This window comes from Amphiprion ocellaris, chromosome 23 (assembly GCF_022539595.1).
Source record: "Amphiprion ocellaris isolate individual 3 ecotype Okinawa chromosome 23, ASM2253959v1, whole genome shotgun sequence".
NCBI classification, from domain to species: Eukaryota; Metazoa; Chordata; class Actinopteri; family Pomacentridae; genus Amphiprion; species Amphiprion ocellaris.
The window spans coordinates 17,321,908-17,341,439 of NC_072788.1; the positions used below are offsets into that span (position 1 = coordinate 17,321,908).

General features: G+C 37.8%; 1 protein-coding gene across 2 annotated transcripts in view; it reads right to left on the bottom strand.

The window, feature by feature from the left end:
* Window positions 1-19,532, bottom strand: part of rell1 (RELT like 1) — a 44,822-nt gene that overhangs the window by 12,202 nt on the left and 13,088 nt on the right. The window contains exons 3-5 of one of the 2 annotated variants that reach the window (XR_008600648.1): window positions 17,278-17,349; window positions 10,859-10,913; window positions 3,316-3,572 (exon numbers count right to left, since the gene is read on the bottom strand). Coding sequence is in view for 1 of the 2 variants with exons in the window: in XM_023274162.3 (XP_023129930.1) it covers window positions 3,324-3,572; window positions 10,859-10,913; window positions 17,278-17,349 (376 nt within the window). In the remaining variant the exon portion in view is untranslated. The remainder of the gene's footprint in view (window positions 1-3,315; window positions 3,573-10,858; window positions 10,914-17,277; window positions 17,350-19,532) is intronic. The other variant, XM_023274162.3, reaches the window with a different exon arrangement.

A 19,532-nucleotide genomic window follows, 5' to 3' on the forward strand; every position in this document is an offset into this window, starting at 1 on the left:
ATTTACTCTTATTACTTCAATATTATTGTAATATATGTTAACAATATTATAACGATTATTATTATTATTATTATTATTATTATTATTATGTGTAAATAGAATGTCCCAAACATATTTAGATATTATTATTGTTGTTGTTGTTGTTGTTAGTCTCAGAAATATTTTGAAATATTCCCTGTTAATATTCTGATAATTTAACAGTCAGTTTACTCCAGTGTGCTGTGTACTGCAGTAGTATTAGAAGTGTACTCCAGTAGTATCAGTGCTGTGTATTCCAGTAGTATTAGTACTGTGTATTCCAGTAGTATTAGTGCTGTGTATTCCAGTAGTATTAGTACTGTGTATTCCAGTAGTATTAGTGCTGTGTATTCCAGCAGTGTTAGTGCTGTGTACTCCAGTAGTGTTAGTATTGTGTACTACAGTAATATTGTTCATATATCAAAATAAATTAACAATATTACAATTTAATTTTCATGTTATTGTGGTTTCTCAATCAAACATGCGGCCATAGCTGCAGTTCTGAACTTTTTGTTCTTCAATAAAAGACCAAATTTCCATTAGCCAGACCTACAGGATGGAGGAAGTGTGGCTCACTGTAGCAGAATGGCATCTAAAGTTGATTTCATAATGAAGTGAAATCAAACATTCTATGACTGAATGCCATTATCAAATGCAAGTAGAAACACAGGCCTGGCAGTAGCAGCGTTGCTAGCGGTGTGGACACACACGTGCCGTGGAGGTGAGCGTTATGGTTTGATTTCAAAAAACAACTAGATTATGACGCAATCTGTGTATAAACAGCCACAGGGAGGCTTAACTTAGCACGAACTACACATTATAATTTCAGACCTATTTGGTATTTGTCTGACGCTCAAATAAACTATTGTAGAAGGGGAACAGAGACCTTTAAAATAACTTTAGCTGTGGTGAAGAAGAGAAAGCAGGCAACTGAACTCTTTAAGAAATTGCTTTGAAACCTGAAAACCTGCAATCTTATTATCAAAGCAAGATATTATTGGTTGCTTGTATTGACTCATTTGTTTATTCAGCTACAGATTTTAAGATGTTTTTATTGAAAATAACCACTGCATACAATTGCCCATGATTAGATGATTGGATAAATAAAGTTGTACTAGAAAAAAAGAGGTAGGTTGGCAGTAAGTACTCAATATGAAGATCCTGATGCTATCCTGAGAAAGGCAGAAATCTGTTGTTATGTTACAAGTCTCTCCACTGCTGTCTCAGTTCCGTGAGAACCTTTCCTATTCAGTGTGCCTTTAACAGGAGTCCTTGCCACAGAGCAGGCTAACCACGGAAGCTTCACCCTGACCGTCCACCTTTGTATTTTCCAGGTCACTAGTCTGGTGAGTGGACTGCAAACTTAGTCTGAGTAATTAAGTGCAGATTTTTCATTGACAATTATTTAGAGTAAATGTTTGATTGTTAACGTTCTATATGCACTAATGCCTGACAGCCTCTGGGGCAGTGGTTCCCAACCTGGGTCGGCGCCGAGTAACAGACTTACTGTGTCATCACAAGTCTACCTATAAAACATTTTTAAAACACAGTTATTTGCTCTTTCCTCAAAAATCCTACGCTGCTTCGATGGCAACACTTCCTTGATCTCTCAACTCCTGTCCATGCTTTCTTCAGGTTGGCTCGCTAGCTCATCCCGATTCATTATTTTTGTGTGCAGTTAGAAAATTACTGACTGGAACGATTTCTGAAAAACTCAAAACTGGTGAAAATTCATCAGCACCTAAAAAAAACTCCGGCTATACCCCGAAAATTACTTTAAATTTGGTTTTACTGAAGGACAAGAGAGAATTGTGTTATTTGTGGTGAAATGCTCGCAAATGACAGCATGAAGCCAGCAAATTACGGCGACATCAGGAAACAAAACACAGTTGGGTAAAGTCGGAAAGATATTCACAGATACAGACTTCTGGCGTCAATGACTCATTAGATATACATTGTCAAAACAAAAACTATGCCTCTTTCCCATTGTTGTAAGGTAGACAAAGGGCTGCAGCTTATAGGGGGACTCCAAGCCAAACAGGTGGGGAACCACTGCTCTGGAGGACACTGTGTATGTTTTACATTAAAGCACCGCGAGGTATCAATCTGGGAAATTTTGACGGTCGGCAAATATTCACGAAGCAGCAAAGGGCTGAAATAATTCCTTGAGTTATTTGAGTAATTTGATTGCTAAAATTCCTCGAGACAAAATTCTCTGAATCGAGGCTTCGTTTAATCCACCACATACTAGACCCCAGGTCACTAACTGGCAGACCGTGGTCCAAGTCCGGACCCAGTCTTCATCCTATATGGACCAGGACCTATAATCAATAAATTATAAGGGATTTTAAATATGCTGGGACACTTCAATTTCAACCGGCACAGCTTTTCTAGTGTTTATGGCATTTAGCAAATCAGAGGACTGAACTATGAAGACAGTTCAACGCAATCAAGCTTTCTTTGTGTGAGTTGACAAAAACTAAAACCTCAGTCAGAATTAACAGGTGTGAAGGTGGTTTTCAACTTTCTTTGTGAACTCACACTTTCTGCTTCAAACTCGTCCATACAAACAGGAGCGTTTAACACTTCATTTGACTCATTTTCCGCACAAAATCAACCGATCGCCAACAGGTTGTTTTAATGGAGAATAATGACGAATATAAAAATTTATTATGGTAAAAAGCTGGGACTGGAAATTATGTAAAACAGGAATGCTGGTAAAAAAAAAAACAAACTGTTAAACGTGTGTAATGTATGTATTTTACTGATCAATGCAGCTGATTATTTCTAACAGACAATCAAATTATCAAACTTCATATATTCAAACATGATTTTGTATTGAAGTGCAAGTAGGTCTGACACTGTCTCATAATGAAGGAAATCACATTAATTTGTGGCTAAATCAAAGTGAAACTAATGTTACCGACTGAATATTCTCTGTAATAAATACTAATAAACTGATCAGTTTTCTTATTTGTGTTCTATCAGCTGCAGTAGCAGCAGTTTAAATGGACCAAACATAAAAACATATTTATGTGATTTCTGCATCATAACTAAATACATGTATGTTCCCATGGCCTTGAGTTTTAGTTGAATACACCTGTACTACACTATATGTGTACAACACCCCTGTACTATGCTATATATGTACAATACACCGGGGAATCAGATTACTCGCTTAATTGGCAGAATAATCGACACTCAATTACTAAAATAATCGATAGCTGCAGCTCTACAGCAAACCAACTCTCCCATTTGTTTTCTTCACGACTCAAACACACACTCACACACACACACCTGCCCACCTGCCCACTGCCAGCACCGTGACCTCTCCATGGTGACTGCGCCGGTACTCTGCCTTCCGGGCCGACGGCTTCCTCATTAGCGGCCATTTCTTCTGGCTGCAGCGGGTGCAGATGTTCTTGTGGCCGCCCGGGCCCCCGATGGTGTGCAGGTGGTTGCAGGTGTGCTTGGCGGCTCCTGGAGGTGCCCCCGGCGATACGGGAGTCATTGGAGGGGTTGGGGTGCTGGGGGAGGTGGGGGTGAGCGGAGGACTGAAGACAGAGGAAAGAAAATTAGCAATTTTTAAAGATTTTTGTGTATTTAAGATGTTTAAATAATTATGCTTTAGTAATGACCCAATTAGCATGACTTAATTCTATTAATATGACTGCTTGAGGCCTATTATTACAGACTGATCACAAGCAAAATAATGTAAATCAGCTCCTGAGTGATAATTATCCAAAATGACAAAAAATAAACCAATAAATCTTTTGTAGGTCATCAAATGTTACAGCACTCTGTTCCGTCCAAACATTAAAAAAAAAGAAAAATAACCACTGACTTACATTCAGTGGATTTTAATGACAAAATACAATCTCATTGAATTGTGTAGTGCTTCATTTATCACAATCTACCCCTGCAGAAATGACACGCTGATATTTCACACTTCAAAACAATTACTGACAACCACTCATCCCTCTAAATGATTTCCTTTAAAAATGCAATCAATTTCCTGTACGGGGCGAACATCAGGTGAGGCTTCAGACATCAGAGCAGACAATCAGAGCTGGCGGTAAATATATAAAAGCAGATTTCATACAGTATTTACTTCAGAAGTTCGTTAAGAGACACTAATTGAGGCCAGCTCACTTGTCTTTTTGCACTCTGCTTCGAGAGGAAGCGTGTGTTGCATATTTTATGACTCTGGAGAGCTGTTCCTCATATTGTTTACACACAAAGGCAGAATAAACAGTGCTCCTACACGCTCACATAAACATACTATATATATATGTGTCTGAACACGTCGGGGGACAGGCAGTATAATATTGAGTGCATTTTTCTTACCCAGCATCACAGAAATAGACAGTTGGGGGAAGACACTGGAGCACACTACATGGCGGCCTGAGTCTAACATCAAGGTTGGGCTAATTGTGGAAATATAAGCCTAATTTTATGTTTGCAGCCAAGATTATGCATGTACGTAAAACAGGCTGAGACTAAACAGTTGTTTCAAGTGCCAATACAATACAAGCACAATAATCTAATTAGTCCCACCATAATTTATTGTCTGAGTTGGCCAGAGGTCATTAAGCTTCAGAAAAGACTTTGTCATGGTGCTCCCTAACTAGCTAAACTCCCACAACACAATAGTATGAAACAGTACAAGGTTTCACCAAGCTGCACAACCATGTACTACAGCTAATCTACAACATTTGAAGTGTGTATTATCTAGAAAAACAATATTGGGTATTAGCAGATACTTAATATTAGATGGCTCAGATCAAATCAGGAGCAAAAAATTAATAAATGCTAATAAAAATCTTGACTGGGACATCCCTACCCCTACTACATGGTCAAAAGTATGTAGACAGTTTGAATATTAAACCCCTGTGATATCGGTGAGGATCTCCAGAGGCATATTAGTGAAGTCAGACACAAGGCAGTAAGGTGTTGCCCAATATTTTCTAAAAACTGTATCTAAAACCAAACATTTTCTGATTACAGCTTCTTGAATATGAGTATTCAGCGGTCTCAGTTTACGCTATCGTTCAAAATTTTGGGGTCACCCAGATAATTTCATGTTTTCCACGAAAACTCACACTTTTATTCATGCGCTAACAGAATTGCACAAGGGTTTTCTAATCATCAATTAGCCTTTCAACACCATTAGCTAACACAATGTAGCATTAGAACACAGGAGTGATGGTTGCTGGAAATGTTCCTCTGTACCCCTATGGAGATATTCCATTAAAAATCAGCTGTTTCCAGTTAGAATAGTCATTTACCACATTAACAATGTCTAGACTGGATTTCTGATTAATTTAATGTTATCTTCATTTAAAAAAAAAACTTTTCTTTCAAAAATAAGGATATTTCTAAGTGACCCCAAACTTTTCAACGGTAGTTTGTTAAATGAATATTGACTTTTCCAGGCTGTCCGACATAAGTACACATTTTAAGACACTGCAAACTAGGACATACATTTCAAAGTCAAAGTCAAAGTCAGCTTTATTGTCAATTCTTCAATATGTACATGACATACCAAGAATCGAAATTTCGTTACTCTCTCTTCGTGCAACATTAGACATTAAATAAAGACTTAGAAAATAAGATATTAAAGGGCAAAAAAGAACAAAGGCAGCAAAATTAGAGCCGAGCAACAACTAAGAACTAAGAAAAGCAGAACTGAGTGAAATGTAAACATGACCATGAGATAAAGTGATGGATTTAGTGCAGAATACTAACTTTCTAACATTTCAGATTCTCAGAAAGAATATAACAATGTTATTTTTTTTAAATCAGCAAAGCAAACGATTACTTAGTTTCTGTCCTAATTGTATGTCGTAGCATTAAAATCTTGAGTCCCTTAGGATCGATGCTATGTCAACTTTGCCCCTGTTGTGCAACAATTATTGTTGTAGATCCACAATTATGTACAGGTGTTGTCTAACTTTTCAGTTGATCAGCAAAAAAAAAGAAAAATTCTGCACATATTTTGAGGATTCATTTTCCAGTCAAAGAGGCCAAACATTGACACATGACTTAAAGGCCCTCCTTCAAGAGCTGTACTACTATTCTAATTTTCAATTAGCCAGTCTACTCTTCTTTCCCAAGCTTTCTGTTACATTAGCACAATCATTGTATGTTTTTACTTCGCTAAGGAACGCAGCTGAGTTATGTGATGATCGGCGTACGCTTGTCTGTCTGTTTGTCTACTACAACTAAAAAAAAAAAAACGCAAAAATTGACAGAAGACGAAATCACGCCTATATGTGTGTTGACTCAAGAGGGGTAATATTAAATGAGAAAAGTGATTGACATGAGTTAAATACTTGGTAGCCTTACTGCATTATATTTCAATATTTCCAGTTTATTACTCCACCAAGGAATGGCGAAGTTATGTGACGATCGGCATACACTTGTCTGTCTGTCTGTCTGTTCGCAACATTACTCAAAAACAGACAAACAGATTTGGATGAAATTTTCAGCGAAGGTCAGAAATGACACAAGGCCCAAGTGATTCGATTTTGGCAGTGATGCGGCTTATAATCTGGATCCACGGATTTGTTGAAGATTTCTGTATCATTGCGAGGCAGCGGCATGGCCTCACTGTAACTATGACAACAAGTGAACACTACGTAGGCTGCCTGCTGACGATCACATGATTGCGATCCTATTACAAATCGGCCGCTCCGGACTTATCAGGACTTAGCCGTTGGAAATCATACAGCGATTGAGCAGCCTTGGCGGAGTACTGCGCTCTCTGAGTGCTTTTCTTGTTCTTTATTTGACAGGCCTTTTTTAATTACAATATTTGGTTGTACCAGTGGTATGCTGTCTGAGGATCGAGGTGTCTATATTGAGATTGCTGCGCAATTTTAGGTCTTTCAAAAATGATAATACATGTAACTAATGAGGAGGGGCTTGTTGTAGGGAGTCACTAGTCACTAATGTGATAAAATGTGTCGAAGCATGTGTAAGGCAAAACTCCTTCCTTCTTTGAATGAAAAATATGTTTTTTGTTGGTGTACAGTCATGATCGTAACATAAGCAGAGGTGTGAAACATGAGTTTAGTCCACAGGAGGAACAAAAGACAAGATGTACACAAGATAAAGAGATGCTTGCTATGGAAAGATGAGAGGAGACTGAGGGATAGTGGAGGCTGGAGTACTGATGGGGAGAGCAGCGCTGAGGAGAGGGGAAGTTAAGTACCAAATCTGGAGAGGCTGATAGCTAGCCCTGGCCACACAACAGTCACTCTCCGCCTTGTAGCCTCCCTCTCCATCCCTTTCTCCTCCTTCCTCCCTCTCTTTCTGCCTGTCTGTCTGTCTCTCTCCCCCCTAAGTATCCCATAAATTACCCCACCAATACCCCTCTCCCCCGTTCCACCATCTCTAAGTGATCCATTGGCAGGCTGCCCATCCCGACTGAGAGAGAGAGACAAACAAAGATATGGAAGAGAAAGAGGGAGAACTATAGAAAGCAAATTGAACAAAATGAAAAATGTGGAAGGACAACAAGGGGTGGAAGTATGTGGAGAAAAGCGACTTGGAGAGAGACACATGAAAGAGATGCTCAGGAAATGTGTGCGATTGCAGATTTCTACTGATTTTTTTCCCCCAGGACACCCAATGTGACCGAGCACAATACCTCAATACCTAATCCTTGGGAGAGGCAACGCTCCTGCCATTTGTCCACACGGCTTCCTCCCAACAAAAGGAGAACATCTTTCCTCTCTTTATCTCCTTTCCTCCCAGAACAATATGTGGCGAGAAAAGAAAGATGACAGCAGGAGAGAGAGGGGGAAAACATTCTGCACTAACTCGATTTACTTAGACTCCTCTACAGCCACAAGCATCTCCTCCTCTGATCTGTCTATCTGCCCAACTCCCTCTCCCCTTATCTCAGCGGCAAAGCAGCACTACACTTGCTCATTTACTCTGCTCTGTACAAACGAACGGTAGGATGACGAATGAAGACGTCTAAACTGAGTCAGCTTGTTCCACCAGCTCCTGTTTTTATGATACAGGGTCATTTTAAAGTGACAAGCAGCCAGGCAGGCTTTGATTTGAAACACTGATGTCGAAATGCAAATGACCCCTTGGAGTCCAAGGACTAAGGGCCTGTAGATTAAATGATATTAAAGGTTCCTGATCAGCTGCAAAATAAAACTGCAGCAAACAACTGACAGTTTTAGATGGGCAGGACTCATCCATACGTGTTGTACGCTTTTCATTCACTTTGAAGGGGCTGATGTCAAGCACTGCCAAACCAAATTATGGCTTTGCTTTGCATATATTATAAAGTTGAGAAAAGTTCAACCATCCAAGCAGCAGAGCAGGCACCAGAAAGTCAAGTTATGTTTCCCATCAAATCGCTATGACAATTGTGCACCAGCTAATGTCAGGCAGGTCCACTGTCCTGCGTTAGCACAATGCATACAAGTAAGTCCCAGAATGTTGCATGGCATATATTGGAATGTAATTAATCTGGACAGTTGCAGATTCATTATCATGATTCTTGATAGTTTTTCAAACAGTCAATCCTCGTTATTTTTTAGCTTTTCTATCTGACCAATTGATTATATGGACATAGTCATCTTAAAATGATGCACTGGTTTATGGACTTATATTTTGAAAGCTTGAGTCTGGAATTTTTCCGTATGTATCTTGGTCTTCTGAAACTAGACATAGCAAGTGAGGGGTGGAACTAAGAACTCAAGTACACAGTGCTTGCTGATACACTAACAACCTGCCACTACTAAAAGTACAAAGTAAAATCTACCCTGTGTTATTGTCTATTTTAGCTACAGTGTGACTATGATTTACTAAATGAACATCATGCTGTATTCAAAAAGTCTTTAAAACTAGTGACTCATTAGAGAAGTGTTAACTGAGGCAACACTTTCTCATAGATTTTTATACACTGACATTATTTTCAAGAAAGAAAAGTCATCCCCTGCTGGCCACTGGAGAGAATGCAGGTTTAAGATACTTGAATTTTCAGGCCCCGTCTGTCTTTAATATACTTAGAGTCTCTGGTCTGACTCTGTCAATTGAAATGAAAACTATGCAAGCAGCCTCAAGTCTGATAAAAGTAATATGAAGAACAACTTTTCTTAACATAACATGCAACCCCACATCAAATGCTCCCTTGAAAGAACAACTTAGTTACGACTGTAGTTAATAAGCTAATCAACATGCTGCATGATTGCAGGTTCTGTTTCTTAACTCCTATACACACTTAATGCTTTTAAAGGCCTAAAGTACACTGGTACTAAAGCCACACCCTAAAAACCCCAGATTCACAGTTCTTCACAGATCCAGCTATGACTAGACAAACACTGTTGAGGTGAAGGATTTAGAAAGCATCAGTTATTTATATATTTTCTTAATTCATTAATTAGTTTTTTTTCTTTTGATCAATAAATTATTCTTTTAGTCCAGGGGTATCAAACATACTGCCCGCGGGCCAAAACCAGCCCGCTAGAGGGTCCAGTCCAGCCCGATGGATGACTCTGCAAAGTGTAGAAATTACAGCGACGACATTAACGGCAATCTTTCAATAAAAGTCAATGATAATTTTAATTTGTCCACTGCAGTGCCACAACTTTTATGGATATTCTCTGTAAAAATGTTCTACATTTACAATGCAGGGGGATAACTTAACCTTCTTCCTTAATAGTTCCCACTTTAGTTTGTATTGTGTACCAGTTCAGGTGTTCAGGATTACTACACAGATGTAGAAATGAATGTAAATTTAAAATCATTTCTAGATCTTGACAAGTTGTTTTGATTACAATGTAAAATACTATATTGTTCAGTTCCAGATACCTGTGACTGAATGTTTTGTGCCTTTGTAGGTACTCTGTGAGCTGTAAGTTGTAATGTGTAAATGATAAATTGAGGCTTCATATTGTTGAAATTTAACTTGCTTTTCTTAAGAAATTTCAGCTTGTTCATAATGTTTTGCAAAAGACAATTCATTAAAATGTGAACCTTTTCAGGATGTACCCTTTTTGTACTAAAACAAAGGGAAAAATTTGGTGTAGTCATTATTTATAGGTTATTTTATTGTGATTTTACTGGTCCGGCCCACTTAAGATCAAACTGGGCTGTATGTGGACTAAAATGAGTTTGACACCCCTGTTTTAGTCAATAAACTGCCACAAAATAGGGAATAAGAAGACCTCCATTTGTCTTAACAGAAGTTCTAAACTTGCAGTGAACAAAGAAAAGCAGAAAAACTTGACATCTGAGAAACAAATATTTGGTATTTTTGAGATATAAAAACTTAAAAAAATTAATTAAATATATAAACAGCTGCAGATTATTCTTCTAACAATAAATTAATTGGTTAATCAGTTCATTATTTCCGTAATATTGGAGGACACTGTAGTTCTAAAGCCTCTAAAATCTAATTTTTCCTTTTAATGTATAATCACGCTCACACAGTGCATTCTCTCTGAAAAAGGAAATAATTGTGCTCAATAAGTTTTAATAATCACACAATATGGTGATATATAGGACACAGTGGTGCTTCAGGAAAAACCTCCGGCTGCTTGCCCTTAATCAAACCTTGCCAATCTGGAAATGGATCAGAAAGTAAATGTGGCCTTATTCACTGTTTCTGTCCCGCTCTGACTGATCTCAGTTCAGTCATTTTACTGGAGACACACATAGACTTTAGAGGAGACTTATGGTGCCACCTTGTGGACGAGACAGTTAGTACAAGTGGCCTGTGCTCTGAGAATTTAAAATGAACCGGACAAAGAGAAAAAGAACATTTAAATAACATTTAAATCTGTTGTTCACAGCAAAATGAGAGGACACTTACCCATCGGAATCGATGCTGTTTTCATGAATCATGGCTTTAAGGGCGTCTGAGTTTGCTGGAGAGGGAGAGAGAAAAAGTTAAACTGTCACACAGGCAGAAGAAAGGAAGAGAGAGAGGGAGATAGAAGTAGCGTTGGGAATTAGAGAGGGGAACGCTCCAGTGACTTCAAAAGCAGAGCGCTTATTGAAAGATGGCTACAACAGATTAACACTTTAACACAATTAAACAGCGCATCACATGCAATCACCAAAGACATAATAACTCTATATCACAACCTCAGGGGAATGTGAGAGGCCATGGAAAAAAACTTTTGTTGAAGCAAACTGGCTCCAGACTCTGAAAAGTTGTGCATAGTGATTAGGGATTTGTCCCTGGGAGATAAAGTTTTGAATTTCTCACACTGCATATGAACAATAACGACCAACTTCTGCTTGCAGACAACACAGAGCCAAAAGCCCAGATACAGATTTACATAATTTGCTCCCTAACACACATCTCCTTAAGGCCAAGCCCTGATATATTCCCTGACTTCACCATGAGTACACTGTGTGGACAGATAAAGAAATATGTGCATACGTCTGTCAATGCAGAGCTGTTTAGAGATGATTCATGTAGGTGAATGTAGGAGTGTCACAGAATGATTTCACATAAACAACCCAGATGTCTGACTCAAACCGCCATCCTTCTTATCACCCCATATCAACCTAATGTCACAAAAGAACCACAGCGTGTTTCACAAGAACATCCTTTTGCATTAGTTTGTACATTTGCACCCTTGACTGAATGAAAGTAAGACTCGTAGCCAAAGAAGATTTTAGAAGGGTCTGAATTTGTCATCCAGAAAATGGATTTTCTCATATAATTACATTTCTTATTCAAGAGTTAGATTATTTTGAATTACAAATCTTCCATTTATATGTCCTTGCTTCTCTCAACAAGACAGATGCAAAAACACCAAGATGTATGAAACTGTGCATCAATTAGGACTTAACATTTGATCCAAAAGGTAAAATGAAAGTTGCTTGGTTGTAGTCCGACCAACTACACTGACACAGATCAGAATTTTTTGTCCTAAACTCTTATAAGACCTTTCAAAACTTTACCTCTCTCCAACCCATCTGTTTGTTATTTGGTTTGTGTGGCTGTTTTCTGTGCAGCTTCTGGAGGAGGGGCCATGGCAACTCACGGACCCTGTGTCGCTGGTGTTTTCCATTTGGTGTTTTTGGCTGACGGTTAGTTTGTGCATCACGTAACAGCACACTCACCACTTTTACTGCTAATGTTAGTTGTCTTATATTTTATGATTAAAAAATGTGACAATCACAGTGTCGGACATCGCATAGCATTGCAGCAAAAAGCACTTGACTGCAGGAAAATGTTTCATCAGTTTTAAATCTAAACTTTAGATTTTATGTGGTAAAAAAGCACAATAAACAGCAGGGATCAGAATTATTGTCATTGATGAATTTGTCAATGAATAAATCAGGTTTTTTAACTATATAAAGTCTGAAAATTGTGGACAATGTTAGTGTTTCCTAATGCCCAAGATGACATCTTCAAATATTTTCTGTCATCCACAACCCAAACTGTCATAAAGCCATTACATCTGTAAACTATCTACACTTATTTATATCATTGCACATTAAAAACACATCCTCATTTGCACATTATGTCCATTTGCACATTTCTATATCACTCTGTATATTCTTCTTTATATTGTTTTTTTTTTTTTCTATTTTATTTTATTTTATGTTACCTTCTCTTTATACCAGACCTAATATTCTGTGTGGTCTTGTCGTTGTCTGCCCCCTTGTTTAAATAACCAGCTGTTGTAACAACAGAATTTCCCTCTGGGCATTAAAAAAAATCTAAGTCTAAGTTTAAAGTTGAAGAAAACCAAAAATATATAAATTAAAAAGCTGAAATAAGAGAATTAAGAATTTTTCTTATAGAACTAGTGAAACCAATTCATCCATTATCAAAATAGTTGATGATTAACTCAGTACTTGACAACTAATCAGTTGTCATTGCAACTTTAATATATAGCATTTTCAGCGTGGATCCTTCTGCATGGAGTTTGCATGTTCTCCCTGTGCATGCGTGGGTTTTCTCCAGGTACTCTGGTTCCAAAAACATGCTGAAGTTAATGGTGATTCTAAATTACCCGTAGGTGTGAATGTGAGTATGAATGTTTGTCTTTACATGTAGTTCTGTTATAGACTGGTGACCTGTCCAGGGTGTCCCTTGTCTTCACCCTTAGTCAGCTGGGATAGACTCCAGCCCCCCGCGACCCTAATGAGGATTAAGTGGTGAATAGATAATGGATGGATGAACAACTAGTCAATTGCTCGTTGCAACTCTAATCTAATCGATCTAATTTTCAGTGTGGATCCAATGCGGATCTTTCAAAACTATCTTTCTTAATACCACAGTTCAAAAGTAGTAAAAGTGGAGGACTTAATGTTCCAACATTTTAACATCTGATTATATCGTCTGACTCCGTTCAAATATGACAGCACTAAACAGCTGCAAACACTCCTCACTCTCTCAGCGCTATGACGTCTTTATTATGGAATCACCTGTAGAGGGCAGTGTTTCCTTTCTATTACAATACAGACCACTACATACTGACCCTGAACCCTGTTCTTCCTCTGTTTTCTTAACCCAAATTTCTGGGACTGGGAAATAAATCACATGGTAATAATCACTTCCTATGTTCCAGTTAATTATTTTATATGAAAAATCATTATTTTCCTTTTTAAAAACAAAAAAAACAACAACACCCGTGTCATTAACCATAGCCAATTTTCATCAGTCGTTTACGCTGAGGGTTGAGGAACCAATGTTTATGCAGCAGCAAAACAGACATTTACTGTATTTATATGAAAATGTGGCATCTTCTTAGAATACAGCAAATATATGAATTTTTTTCCATTACAGGAGTCCTGAAACATGACATGTCAGCAGAGTGACATTGTGAGGATGAGTCACTACGAAAGCAGTGATGATTCAGATCACAACTTGTCCCTTGAGGAACGGCAAAAAAAACAAAAATCCGTGTACAGCTCAGGACAATGATTGACCAGTCACCCAGGCAGGACAATACTGCCTCATGTCTCAAATGTTAGTCATCTGTGTGGTTTAAAGTGCACTGCTGATTTCAGCTTTAGGAATCAATACTGACAGATAAGATGCATGTGTGAACATCAAAGTTGCACAAAAATACCTTTGGAAAACTCTCTAGGTATCAATACAATTTGTACATGAGTGAATTTCTAAGAAAACAGACTGCGATTAAGAACTTTCCATGGAAATTAGGCAAATAAAATGATAAATTGTAAATCTTGTTGAGATTTATGTGTTTTTTGTGTCTCTTTCTTCACATATAAAGCCATTTTAAAGTGTTTTCTATAATATAACACTGAACCTAGTGTTCAAGTCTGTTATAAATCATTTAAATATTTACATACTGCTTATAAATACACTTTTTAAAGTTTTGTGAGTCACTACTGTGGATGGAAACTTTGACCAACGCAGCCAGAAACCAAGACCTCCGAGTCACGACTGTCTGATGTTATTCCGCTAAAAACTGAGATGCAGAGCTACATTTTCAGGCTGTTGCATGAGGCATTGCATTCTAAAAAAAAAAAAAATAGACACAGCGTGCATTATAAATTATTCTATAATTTCGCTCCCCATTTCCTTTCCTCGTCTCATTATGATTGTGTAATTAACTTTAAAAGACCATCTGTTCATATGTATGCAGGCACACTGTATGTCCCATAGTAAGTTCAAGGATTACAACCTAAACATTTCAAGAACATATTCCTTTTTCTTCCTCCTCTGCCACATTTGACAGTCCTTGCCTGTAGTGTGTCAAACACCAAATACAGAACATCCAAACAATAGACTGAAGTGCTCCTCTGTTTGCATCATGAGACTAAATATATAAAGAAGATGAAGCTAAACAGCTGCTATGGACGTCTCCTGAGCACATTCACCTAAATATTGTAAATACAATTACGAGTTACTTAAATTTTGTAATTCTCTGCAAAATTCTCTGCTAATACTCAGAGGCAAATATTGTAGTTTATGCCCACCATATTTATGTGAAAACTGTAGTTACTAGTTACTGAGTAGGTTTAGTTTAATAGTACAAATCTAATATATAAACAACTTATGATGCAATATCATAGATTAAAATTCATAGATCCCACGGGGAAATACAAACACATCAATAATTACAATCCAACAATGACTTTATTCTGAAAAAAAAATACCGCTCTGTATAATGAGTACTTTTATTTTTGATACTTAAAGGTTATTTTGATGAACTTCTGCACTTTTACTGAAGTAGAAATTTGAACTTATTACTTTTATTTCCAAGAATGTACCTATATTGGGGTCGTAGTACTTTGACTTGAAAAGGAGATCCAAACACTTCCACAAAAAATCTTTAAATGACCTCAAAGGGAACTCGAGAGAGAATCTCCATGATACCAAAGCATCAGGAATAAGCCCCACTTTTATAAGCAACTCTTTAAAAAAGTAAGCTAACATTATTCAATTGAAACAGGAGGTCTTCTATTTCACTAAAATATCCAAACAAAATTCCTACCTTCAAAGCAAAGTTACTCACAGTTGTTAAATTGATTCCAAAATCATTGCAATGATGTGGAAGGCTTGTTAATAATGAGGAAAATACTCCCCACCACCAGAAAGGACATCTGACGCATTTATATGAAACAAGTTGATTGAATTTGAAACAATGCAAGCATTGATCCTTATCTCTGCTGTGGCCCCTTATGAAAACAACTCAACAAGGAAATACAAGGAGCGGGATGTGATTTACTTGGAATTTAACCTCCGGCACACACATATTATTTGTTAGTAGTGCAGCTATTCAATTTAATGAATAAGACAATCAACTAACAGCCGAAACATCCGTGTGCTTCCAGTGGGAAACAGTCATGTAATGGTTGTATAAACCACTGTCATCACAAATTGTCTGCTTAAATTCCACTGCAGTTGTCCTGTAGATGAACTTTCCCTGAAACCCTCATTCCTGAGAAGAACTACACACACACACACAACACAACTCCATCCAGCACTGACTTCCTTCCTGAATAGTGTGTGATAATATACCTGCAAACAATAATGCTCTAATGAATTCAGGACAAAGAGGGCAAACAGAGGTCGAACACACCAATCCCCCTTGAAGTCAAAAATTTTAGCATTACTTCGTAGTGGGTGAGAAATGTTCGCATAAATGACAGGAGAGAAACATCCTTTTACATCCTTTATCCAGCGCATAAATACGTAAGTAGAGAGTGTAGCCAGATATACTGTACAAGAGGAGAAGACACTACCATCAAAATCTAACCGCTGGAGACCCAACTTCATGAAGAAATCAAACAAGAAATCGACTTTGAGCTCAACTTCAGGAGAAAAGGGATTCTTTGGCTGATCAGTTTGACTACAAGATTTACATAGCCTTCATTTTCAAAGAAAAGAAGAAGTTGTACTCTATGAGTGGGATGCTGCTTGTATGTTGGGCATTAAGGAATAGCACAGTGGGCCATGGGTAAGGCGATATACACTACCGTTCAAAAGTTTGAGGTCACCAAGACAATTTCATGTTTTCCATTAAAACTCACACTTTTATTCATGTGCCAACATGATTACACAAAGGTTTTCTAATCATCAGTTAGCCTTTCATCACCATTAGCTAACACAATGTAGCATCAGAACACAGGAGTGATGGTTGCTGGAAATGTTCCTCTGTATCCCTATGAGATATTCCATTAAAAATCAGCGTTTCCAGCTAGAATAGTCATTTACCACATTAAAATGTCTGAAGACTGTATTTCTGATTCATTTAATGTTATCTTCACTGAAAAAAAATTTTTCTTTCAAAAATAAGGACATTTCTAAGTGAACCCAAACTTTTGAACAGTAGTGTATAGACAAGGCAAGACAGGCTAGTGAGGATGAAGACAACCCCCATAATATAAAAACAAGTTATGCAACATTGCAAAATTACCAGTAAAAGCCTTACATTTAAAATGTTACTAAAGTTAAAAATATCTAGGCATAACCAGGAAACTGTACTTTAAAGTATTAAAATTAAAAGTACTTAAGGCAGAAATGTCATTATGTTATTATTACTCTTGCAATCGTGTGAAAAAAAGCAGGATTTTACTGTTTCAATTGTTAACAGTGGAGCTCATTTGAACTATCGACTGCAACTCATGAACATTTTCATCACAGATTAATCTGCTGATTATTGTGTCAATTGATTGAAAATTGTGTTTGTAACAATTGTAAAACTAGTGTCACAAGTGCTCAAAACAAATTGTTGGGTAGTTCAATTTAGGACAAAACTGCATAATTTGTACACTGTTAATGTGGAGACATACCTTCATTTTTCATGATGTATCTGACAATCTGTCCAACTGTGTCATTGTTGTCACTGATGGTGTCATTCATCTCTGGAAAAACAAGCAGAAACACACAAATTCAACATCACAATGTGCCAGGATAGCTTTGAAGAATCAGCCAGTAAAGAAAGAAAGTCACCATTATATAGCACAGACTACAGTTTAACCCACAGCAGGGTAAGGCAGTTATTAAAAATGACAAAACATATACTGTCAGCACAGCAAAGCAGTGGTAAACTGCTACTAATGCCTTCAACAGCTTAAGTGCAAATGTGTTTTGAGAGGAACACCTCCCTATTAACAATTTAAGAGCATTTGTTAATATTCCAACCTAATGACATTAAACCCTTAGGTTTGACTGTTTATGTGGCACCCTAAGAAGTCCTCTGGTCCCAGGTCCAATGGTTCAGAGCATTTTTGACCACATAAGAGGGACCAACACTTTATCAGGCAGGTGGTCGTAATGTTATGCCCGATTGGTATATCAGGCTCTTAATTTGCTTTTTTGCTCTGCTAGGGTCACCGACTGGTAGTTTTCTTTGTCTTTCTGTGGTTTGGTGAGACAGTAAGAAACAGCTGATTGCTCCAACTATCCTAATAGAAGCTTTGACAGCAAATCAAAAAAGCAAAGTTGTGGGTTAGAAATCCAACAACTGGCTGAAGCAAAAAACACTTTGTGCAGCTGAAAGAAGAGCAAAGTTGGGTGATAACTTCTATTCTTGGGTTGTCACTTAGAACAACACTTTCCAGCGAACACAGTTTAATCCTCTGTTAACACAAAACTAATGATTAGTGCAGCTTTAAAGACTATTAAAGCTGCAAGAGTGATCCAACATGTGGCTTAAACAATAAATACACACATGCGAACATACTGCTAGATCTATATTTTGTGCAAATATCTCCATGAAGAATTCTTTTTTACAGCAAAATGTGACATTATTGCGAATTATCATGTGATCAGCTACGTGCACAATGCATTGACATATGCAATCACTGATTGTAGTCTTTCACCACTGTTGACCAACACTTCCACTCAGCACACACCCCTGTGAGGCACTTCCCGGAGTTTCCTACTGATTGCTTCCTCTGTATTTCCTCATTTCTGACAAACATAATAATACATAAGAATTCTCTGGCACTGTAAGGGTCGTTATATACCTACATAAATATGTTTGTAAAGTGTGCTGCTTCAACTGTGTGAAAGTTAAAAGAGACTAAAATATCACAGCGGAAACCTGATCATTGTGTAACAAGACAAGACTGGATCTACTGAATGAGCGACGTCACAATACAACACAACAAAACACAAAAGCAACGATTTGTTTTTGTTTCGGCATATTACAAAGATAGGGTAGGGCTGTGTGAGGAAAGACGTGCAAACAGAAAGACAGAGATGGCAGGGAAAAACCCTCATGGTCCGGTGACTATTGTTCTGCTGGCACTGAGCTTCCATTTGCTCAATGACAGAAACCAGCTTTACGAAATATCCGTTTCCAATACCTGTACTCCACTTTTAACCGATGGAGTAATAACAAGCATGATTCACTAGGGGGATTCACGGCTTTGGTCAACATGAGAGACAGTGAAGACGTGTTGGTGGAAAACCGTCGAGGGGTCTGTTGTATGATAACAGATAAGAGAGGAAGGCAGAAAGCACAAACTCTCACCTCCTTCAGCAGCGTAGTGTAAACACTTCATTCTTTCCAGTACATTTCTCATGTCTGTGACGTACCACATGGCCAACCAGTGCTGCCAGAGGTTTCACATCTGTACACAATAATTACTAGAAGGAGAGTGAAGAGCCAACACTTGTTCTGTTTCAAATGTGGCTCAATACATGCAGGGTTGGGGAAAACCAAGGAGCAAACTAGGTCACATTTCATAGCATTCTATAGCATTCTATCTGCAGCTATCATTACAAGTCATGTAAAGTTAACCTGGCCTTGTGCGGAAACTTTTTCCTGCTTTCTGAACACACCCCTAGTAAAGTCAGGGCATGAGTGATGCGTGTTTGCCAAATGTCTTTCCGGTTTCTATTGGTCTCCACACCTTAAAAAGACAGAGGGGTTTTCTGAGGATTATTTCATGAGTGCAAACGCTTTTGAAACAACAAACTATTCTATAAATAAGATCTGCCTCATAAAGGTTTAAATTTGTTTTAATTCAGCTTATGTAATGTAGAAACAGTAAGAAACATGTGTGACCCGTTTTAAGTGCCACTTATATCACATCAG